General features: G+C 37.9%; 1 protein-coding gene across 2 annotated transcripts in view; it reads left to right on the plus strand.

The window, feature by feature from the left end:
- PTCHD4 (patched domain containing 4) overlaps window positions 1-7,819 on the plus strand; it is a 72,625-nt gene extending 64,806 nt beyond the window's left edge. For both annotated transcript variants that reach the window (XM_070737940.1, XM_070737949.1), the window contains exon 3: window positions 5,944-7,819. In XM_070737940.1, coding sequence (XP_070594041.1) covers window positions 5,944-7,577 — 1,634 coding nt within the window. In that variant the 3' untranslated portion in view covers window positions 7,578-7,819. The remainder of the gene's footprint in view (window positions 1-5,943) is intronic.
- The last annotated feature ends 1,913 nt before the right edge of the window (window positions 7,820-9,732 follow it).

Consider the following 9,732-nt stretch of genomic DNA (forward strand, 5'->3'; position numbering starts at 1 on the left):
GTCTGGGTCTTTACAGTATTGTGTAGAACTGAGTTAATTAGTCACTGCTCACAGTCACTCATGCCCTCATCGCCTCGAGGTTCGACTACTGTAATGTTCTCTACATGGGGCTACCTTTGAAGAGTGTTCAGAAACTTCAGATCGTGCAGAATGCAGCTGCAAGAGCAATCATGGGCTTTCCCAGATATGCCCATGTCACACCAACACTCCACAGTCTGCATTGGTTGCCGATCATTTCATGACATCGGACCAAAATATCTCCGGGACCGCCTTCTGCTACACGAATCCCAGTGACCGATTAGGTCCCACAGAGTTGGCCTTCTCCGGGTCCCATCGACGAAACAATGTTGTCTGGCAGGGCCCAGGGAAACAGCCTTCTCTGTGGTGGCCCTGACCCTCTGGAACCAACTCCCTCCAGAGATCAGAACTGCCCCCACCCTCCTTGCCTTTCGCAAACTCCTAAAAATCCATCTCTGCCATTAGGCATGGGAAAATCGATTCCCCCGGGCCGTTTCATTTTATGTATAGTTTGTTTGGGATGCATGGTTGATTTATAATAAGGGTTTTAAACTGTCCTTTTTTAACCATTAGATTTGTACTATGTATTGTTGTTGTAAGCCGCTCCGAGTCTCCGAAGAGGGGTGGCATACAAGTCTATAATAATAATAATAATAATAATAATAATAATAATAATAATAATAATAATAATTGTCTGACCCTCTAAAACCATCCCAATTTCTCATGCAGCCCCATGACAAAATTAATTGCCCACCCCTGGACTATTGTGGCACTTTTGGCTCACCAGAGTTATCTAGACCAGTGTTTCCCAACCTTGGTAACTTGAAGATATTTGGACTTCAACTCCCAGAATTCCCCAGCCAGCATTTGCTGGCTGGGGAATTCTGGGAGTTGAAGTCCAAATATCTTCAAATTGCCAAGGTTGGGAAACACTGATCTAGACCATGTAAGAAGAGAGCTGTGTTAATGCAGAGTAGTATTTTTTTCTCACTAACAAATATATTAAAAGACATTGTTTTAGTGAACTACATTTCATTTCATTAGATGCATAGAAAACTTAAAGTGATATAGGAGTTACTTTGTTTTCCCCCAAATAAGACGTCCTCTGATAATAATAAGCCTCAAAATTAGGCTTTTTATTATTATTATTTAAAAAGTTTTTTATTTATAAAACATTTTAAAAACATAATACAGTATATACATCACAATATAATACAATACCGAGAGATAACAAAAAGGGAAAAAAGTACATAATAGTCCATTCAGTATTCACATTGGTTATTCTCTTTTCCCCCTCTCTATTAATTTTGCAATATCTATTTAAATTTCAGTTGATTTAAAGGTTCTCCTTCATACTTTCTAGCCTTTAATCTTGTTTCTCCTCTCTATCCAATTATATAATTTGTTCCAGGTTTCAAAGTAGTCTGTATCTAATTTGTCCTTTAACTCTAACATCAGTCTGTCCATCTCTGAGCATGTTAAAATTTTAAATAAGATCTCTTCTTCTCTAGGAGTATCTTTATTTTTCCATTTCTGGGCAAATGCTATCCTTGTCGCAGTTAAAATATGCAACATTAAATATACTTTATTTTTCTTGTATTTGTTGATGGTAATTCCCAACAAAAATAATTCGGGTTTTAAATTAATTTTCATATTTAGGATCTCTTCCAGTTCCAGCCATTGTCTAATTTTCTCCCAATAATCCCTAGCTTTGTAACATTCCCACCACATGTGATATGTTCTGGTGGTTTTGACACTTCCAACATGTTCCTGATATATTTTGATTCATTTTGGCCAGTCTTACTGGAGGGAGATGCCACCTATAAAACATTTTATAAAGGTTTTCTTTATAAGAGGTAGCCAGTGTTAATTTTCAATTTCTTTGCCATAAATCTTGGCTTTTAAGTGCATGGCAATAAGGCCAAGTGCTTATTTGGGGTTCAAAAACAATATAAGACAGGGTCTTATTTTGGACGAAACATGGTAAATTAGGATGACATATTTGATTTGGATAGGAGGGGTATAGTTTAGCCCAGGATGGGTTCAACTTACCTTCACCACTGGCTTGCATTGCAATGTTTCGCATATGCAGGTGTCCCCTCGTGCAATTTCACTTCCACGCATGCTCAGAAGATGGATTCAGCCTGAAACACAGATGAGGAGCTGATCAGCTATGTTTTGGGTGAATAAATAAAGGTCAGTATTAACCCAGGGACAGGCAGGAGGGCTTTTATCAAAGCACAGAATGAGAAGCAATCAAAACACAGGAAAATCAGCAGAAAATTCAGTCAAAAAGATGGTGGCGAGCACGGACCAACACAGACAGAACTAGACCCCCAAATTACATCACCAGTGGGTCACTAACTGGTTGAGCAATCTAGTCCAAACTGGGAGGAACCCACCGCTAATATAGCCTAACTATTTAAAAAATCATATACAGTGGTACCTCTACTTAAGAACACCTCTACTTAAGAACTTTTCTAGATAAGAACCTGGTGCTCAAGATTTTTTGCCTTTACTTAAGAACCATTTTCTACTTAAGAACTCGAGCCCAGAAAAATTTCCCAGGAAATTTGAGAGGGACATGAAGGCCCAGCCAGTTTCCTGCCATTCCCCCTTTAATCCCAGCCACCTCGGGCTTTTCTGGTCTGCCAGAGGAGCCCAGAAAAGAAGGATTAAGGAGGCTTTGGCAACCTAGAGCGAACGGAGCTTTTTCCTTTCTCTGGGCACTTGGAGAGGGAATAAACCACTTCGCTGTGGTGACTCCCTCGTGCTGCCTACCATATACCCAGCACAAGGTTACTCCCAGAGCGTCTGGGCACGGAAAGGGAAAAGGGGGCGCTCACCTCACCTTCTTCCTTTGGCAGCAAATGTCCTCCTCCTCCTCTTCCTCCTCCTCCTCCCACTCAAATTCCAAGCTTTTTTAATCTTTCCTAATGGATTTGCACGCATTATTTGCTTTTACATTGATTCCTATGGGAAAAATTGCTTCTACTTAAGAACGTTTCTACTTAAGAATCTGGTCACAGAAGAAATTAAGAACTTAATTTCTTCCGTGACCAGATTCTTAAGTAGAAACGTTCTTAAATAGAAGCAATTAGAAGCAAGTAGAGGTACCACTGTATTGTCCTCTGCAATTGGTGTCCTCCTTGGAGCCTTTTGGGAGTGTTTTCCCAATTATGTACTAAACTGTTTGAATCTGCAGTATGGCTTCTTGTATTCTTGATGTTCTCACTTGAAAGACTTTGCACTTTGTGTCAAACTACATCAGTCCACTAAGTTGCCCATAATCATTGATGGATCCAATTTTATCAGTTCTGTAATGCCTCCCTTGTTCCCTAGTTTGTTTCTGTCTTCAATACACCCCAATACATTGTTCTGGCAGTATTTCTTTCCAACCTAACCTGACACTGAAATCCATTCCATCCTTTTGACTTATAATGTTAAAAGGAATATACGCCTCTTCTCAGGTCTGATAAGTTATACATTTGTCACTTTGGAAAACAATGTGGGCTCTGTTTCTCCCACTGGTCTGTGAATGTTTTTGGTGTTACAAGTTAAGCTTGCCTCTTTCTCAGTTCCAAACTTAAATTAAAGGACACTCTATTAAAGCCATTGCCTGATTTAGAGACCTTCCTCTTCAGGACACTTCCAAAGAAGCCAGGCAGTCTACTTCATCTGTTCTTATGAAACACTGTGGTCTGGATGTCAGGGCCAGAGATGAGTGGGTTTCCACCCCGCGCCTTTTAGAGAAAGCTTGGGCATTTCTTCTTTTTACCTTTAAGTAACCTTGCTGTTCTTCCATCAACAATATATAGGGAATTGGAAGGGGGCAACATCCTTGCTTTTTTTCAACTTGATTAGAGAATATTCTAGAATGTTGGGCTACTGATAGAGAAGCCTGTCAGCATGGTTCAGGGATAATCATGGGAGTAATGACATACAAGAAATCCATTGTGATTTAAATTGCAGCTGAGTTAATTGATGGGTATTAATGTTAACATTTTACTAAGTAAAGTCGTTTTGACAAAATATATACTCTTCTTAATGTTTCTGCATTTTAGTCTTATCTAACTCACTCTTTTTTTTAATGGATAGGCTAAAACATCAATCCAATTTTTTTGGTTAGGATTGGATTTCAGAGATGAAATAGTTTGTTTCTATTAAGGAAGCTAGTCCTGGTTTAGCATTTGCAGAAATTTATTTCTGGATAACATTTACTATTTCATGTTTGATATGTGCATATTTAAATGAATTATGTATGTACCGTGATGTTTCTATTACAATTAGTATATGAGAGAAACAATCCTGAAACACTTTCATCACATCCTCAATATATTCAGGAAGTTAGGCATCTGTTTTTATACTTTGGTTTGAAAATCCTTGAATGAAAGTTGGCTATTGTTCGTGCTTAATCTTCAGTATTTTCAGTTTAATTTTTTAAGCGTTGCAATGCAGCAACAAAGTTTCAGCAAACTGAGTTTTGATAACCTTGCCCAAGCAATTTAGCAAATTTGTGATGAATGATACTTAATTGGAATTATGTTTTATAAACCAAGAAATCTATTACTTTTCTGATTAATTAACCTTGCAGTTATTTAGATAATTTACTTTATTTCTTTTCTCGGACAATCAAAATCAGCTCATTTTACTTTCCAGCTGTTTCCCCCCATCCAGCTGTGCCCAATAACCTGGTTTTTAAAAATCTAAACTTAATTAACCTACCTCTCAAAAAACAATTAATATACCATTTAATAAACTAAAATGTAGGAAGACAGAACTATGTTGTAGTGCTACCTATTTTGTTTAGCTTCCATTGAAATCAATGGGAAAGCTGCTGTTGATTTAAAATGAGCAGTGCCCTTTCTTGCACTGGTACATATGCTTCTGGTACACAACTATTATGCTAAAAATATTAGTGAGAGTGCTTGCAGGATTGGTCAAGCTTCATACATAAGATACTGAAGGAAAATTAAGGTTTCTTATATTTTTTGTATTCACTGATTCACATCTCCTCCTGTTGCTACAAATTGTTTTTCCTGACATAGATAGAAAAAGAGGACAAGCCATACAAAGCTTGTTATTCTTTTCCCCTTGCTCAGGTGGGAAGATATAGTGATGATCCATTTGCAACAGGCCTAGCCTCATGAAGAAAAAATGCATAAAGTTGCTTTTCTGGCATGGCCATTAGAAGTGCCAGAACTCTGACATATAGATTCCTACATGTCCAAATCCTTTAAACTCCATCAATTTCACAAAAAACTTTACAAACCATAGACTTTTGTATTCCAAGGGACTGGGAGCTCTTGGGAAGTTGCTGAATAGTAGCTCTTGCCAGCCCCAGCAAATTTGGCTGATTGGAAGTGAAGGCTTCTGAGAGCTAGATTGGGCACTATCAGAAAGACTACAATTCCACACCTCTAGTTTATCAGTTCATTCATTTGCCTCAAAGAGAAGATAGAGATTTTTATCTGATGGCAGGAAGCAACAGAGACCATGGACTTTTGTAGAATCCTGCTTAAAGAACTGGACCACAAAGTGCTAATAAGAGGATAAGGACATCAATATTGTCTTATATTAGCAGCTAAAATATTGGTTTTTAGTTTCTGTTGACCAAACCTTTGACAAGAAAATGAGATGTGGGGGGATTAACTGGATTAAATATAACTAACTGCAATCTAGGCCGCATATTTAATTTATACAGTAATCAGTTAATTGTCAAAAGTTAACAATTTAACTTTAAAGGTAATAAAAAGTTAAAAGTTATGTTATAAATCAAACATTTATATATTTGAAACGGTACAGGGGGTTGGATCTCCAAGGTCCTTTCCAACTCAGTTATTTTGTTAAATAGAATTAAAAAATAAAATGTGATGTTCAGTGAAAACAAATTAATGTATTTCCTTGTTGTCCTTGTTTATTTAGGTCATGGAACCAAAGGAGTATTTGAGCTTTTGTCGGGTTGGCGTCGAACCAGAGAAAATTTGCCGTTTAAAGACCGGGTTGCAGATGCCTATTCAGATGTAATGGTTTCCTACACCATGACAAGCTCCTTGTACTTCATAGCATTTGGCATGGGTGCCAGTCCTTTTACCAACATTGAGGCTGTGAAAGTCTTCTGCCAGAACATGTGCATCTCCATCCTGTTGAACTACTTCTACATCTTCTCTTTCTTTGGCTCCTGCCTGGTGTTTGCTGGGCAGCTGGAGCAGAATCGTTACCACAGTATCTTCTGCTGTAAAATCCCCTCTGCAGAGTATCTGGAAAGGAAACCCGTTTGGTTCCAAACCATGATGAGTGATGGGCACCAGCAGTCTTCTCATCATGAAACTGACCCATACCAGAACCACTTTATCCAGCATTTTGTAAGGGAGCATTACAATGAATGGATTACTAATATCTATGTTAAGCCATTTGTAGTGATACTGTATCTCATTTATGCTTCTTTCTCCTTTATGGGCTGCCTGCAAATCAGTGATGGGGTCAATATTATCAATTTGCTTTCCAGTGATTCTCCGAGTGTGTCCTATGCTGTTATTCAACAGAAGTACTTCAGCAATTACAGCCCAGTGATAGGATTTTATATCTATGAACCTCTTGAGTACTGGAATGGCACTGTCCAAGATGATCTAAAGAAACTGACTGAAGGCTTCAACACACTGTCCTGGCTTCAACAATACTACCAGTATCTGAGAGCTGGGAATATCACTGCAACCAATAAAAGTGACTTCCTTAGCATCCTCCAAACTTCCTTTTTAAGAAAGGCTGAGTTTCAACACTTTAAAAATGACATCATTTTCTCCAAGACTGGGAATGGAAATAACATTATTGCTTCCTGTATGTATCTTGTAGCTAGGACTAGTGAAAAAACACAAAGCGATGTTATAGAATTATTGGAGAAACTCAGGCCGTTGTCCCTGAAACAGAGCATCAAGTTCATTGTCTTTAACCCTACTTTTGTCTTCATGGACCAGTACAGCCTCTCAGTAATTATGCCTGTCTTGATCTCAAGTTTTGGCATCCTGCTGGTCTTGTTACTTACGTTCTTCCTTGTTATTCACCCTCTGGGGAATTTCTGGTTAATTCTCACTGTCACCTCAATAGAGTTGGGTGTCCTGGGCTTGATGACTTTATGGAATGTAGACATGGATTGCATTTCTATATTGTGCCTTATTTACACTTTGAATTTTTCCATAGATCACTGTGCACCTCTGCTTTACACATTTGTACTAGCAACTGAGCATACCAGAACTCAGTGTATAAAAAGTTCACTCCAAGAACACGGAACAGCAATTTTGCAAAATGTTACATCTTTTCTTATTGGGTTGGTCCCCCTCCTTTTTGTGCCTTCAAACTTGACCTTCACACTGTTCAAATGCTTGCTGCTCACCGGCAGTTGCACACTTCTGCACTGTTTTGTTATTTTACCTGTCTTCCTAACATTCTTCCCACCGTCCAAAAAACACCACAAGAAAAAGAAACGAGCCAAAAGAAAGGAGCGAGAAGAAATTGAATGTATTGAAATTCAAGAAAATCCTGAACATGTGACAGCAGTCTGAAAGTCAAATTAAAATATGTGGGTTTTTTAGTACTGAAAAAATGTTACACGGAGCTGCAAGGAAAGTAAAGATGCTTGTGCTGGCCCCTGCGAAGCAAGACAAAGGAAGCCCAAGGAAGGAGCATATATGATCCATGGAGGTGAACGTGTTGTTAAAGTAATAACCATTTAAAAAAGAAAAGAAATGAGAGAGGGGGTAAAAATCCCCCCTAAACGTTTCTCCTTTTAATCCCATGACTTCAATGAGGGGAATGCTTATTAGCAGTTTTAGCAAAAAAAATAAAAAATGGTGTCTTACAAATGAAATTATTAAGATTGTCCTAAGTTACTGATTTTAGAAGGCCACATAGTTTCAAAACAGGAAGAAAAGAAACAGTTACAGGAAAACATAGGTATGGCCATAATAGCAATCATGTATTTTAAAAGTTGGCCCAAATAAAACCTATGCAATTGGGAAAGTAGATATTCATTCCAACAGGAGCCAAGTACTTCCTTATTTTTATATATCTTTATGTGTCTGCAAGTCACAATTGTTTTACTACTTATGATAGCCAATATATCCCCTCCTAAAATATAAGTTCTGTATGTATAGTGTGTGAAAGAAATTATTCAAAGAAAGTTAGCTTCTCCAAAGGTGGCATTCGACAATGTTCTCCTTTATGAATAGAATGCCCCTCAGAACTACAAGTAATGAGAGTCACAGCAGACTCTCCTTGAATTCTGTCAAGAATCCCAGGGTTGAAACACTGCAGTGCTACCTATAATTACTGCAGTGCTGTCCTTTTGCTTCCTACACATACTCTGTACCAACATTAGGCACAGCATACTAATCAGGCCACCGTGTCAGCTATAATGATAGATCGCATTCCATAGATACAGCATGGGAATCATTTTGTGCCTGAATCACGTTGGATACATAGCAATGTAAGCACCATTGAGGCATCTTAATGTGATGTAATTCAAGATTTTCCTTTGAAATATGTTCCAGATGCTAAGTATTTCAAATCTCCTTTGGCAAATGGATAAGTTAAATATGTCTTTTGCCGTAAGAAATTGAGAAAACGTACATGTTTCAGTGAGAGATAGCAAGCACAAGAGATGAGGCTGCTTGAGAAATAGTTCTTTATAAAGCATTACTATTAAATATCTGATAGAATAGCTATGATAAAACAAAGCTTTGTGGCTGTTGAGAATTATAGATGAAAGCAGTAAACGTGTCTCTTACTGCATGACTTTAGAATTAAACCACAGCAAAATGATACTGCCTGTTCTACGAGTAAATACAAGTGCAAGAGAAGGAATGAAAAAAGAATGAACCAAAAAAACATAGATTGGGTGAAATTTTACCCTGAATTAAGCCACGTATTTCTCTCCCAAATACATTTTGGAAAGGGCTTGCTTCATGCATTGTTGCTTTGCATAAATGAGCAATGTCTTCCTGAAAAATATATTTTGTATATTATTATCACTGTCGACAACTAGTGTCAAGGGGAATGTGGGGAGGGATTAAAATTATTAATTCTTTTGAAAATGAAGCCTATTCATTTAACAGACTCTAGTCGTCGATACTATACCAGCTGGCTGTGCATTGAAGATTTATGGATTTATACAGAGCTACAGCTACTATATATGGGCTGCAAATATCTGGACAATCATTAGATGGAAACAGAGAGATAAAACTCTCTTTGCTGCCTCACCTTCCTCCTCACCTTAGTTCTCCTCACCTTCCCTAAGTGGCATGTAAATGACCAGAGAGGAGTAAACTGTAAGCAATACTACACAAAGGAGAGGGTGGATAAAGTGAATATGGGAGGAGCTCATAATCCTCCCACTGAAAACAACAACCCTTATGGACTGTCCATTTGCCCATTCCTCAGTCAGGGAGGGAAGAGGCTTCCACAAAACTCAATGCTGGCCTTTCTTCCATGCTCCGTACTTGTACTTGGTGAACTGTTTCTAGGTATTAATGCTGTAAAGAGATTCTGATTTCTTAATTATTTAACCTAAAGCCATATTCTCCAATAACATGTAATGCCATAGTGAATCAAGGCCAAACCATTTTATTTACTTCATATTTTTGTAGCTGTGCCAATCCATGCAGACATCTTTAAAACAAACCTAGAAGAAATATTAAATATTTTAATCTGATATATTCT

This window comes from Erythrolamprus reginae, chromosome 1 (assembly GCF_031021105.1).
Source record: "Erythrolamprus reginae isolate rEryReg1 chromosome 1, rEryReg1.hap1, whole genome shotgun sequence".
NCBI classification, from domain to species: domain Eukaryota; kingdom Metazoa; phylum Chordata; class Lepidosauria; order Squamata; family Dipsadidae; genus Erythrolamprus; species Erythrolamprus reginae.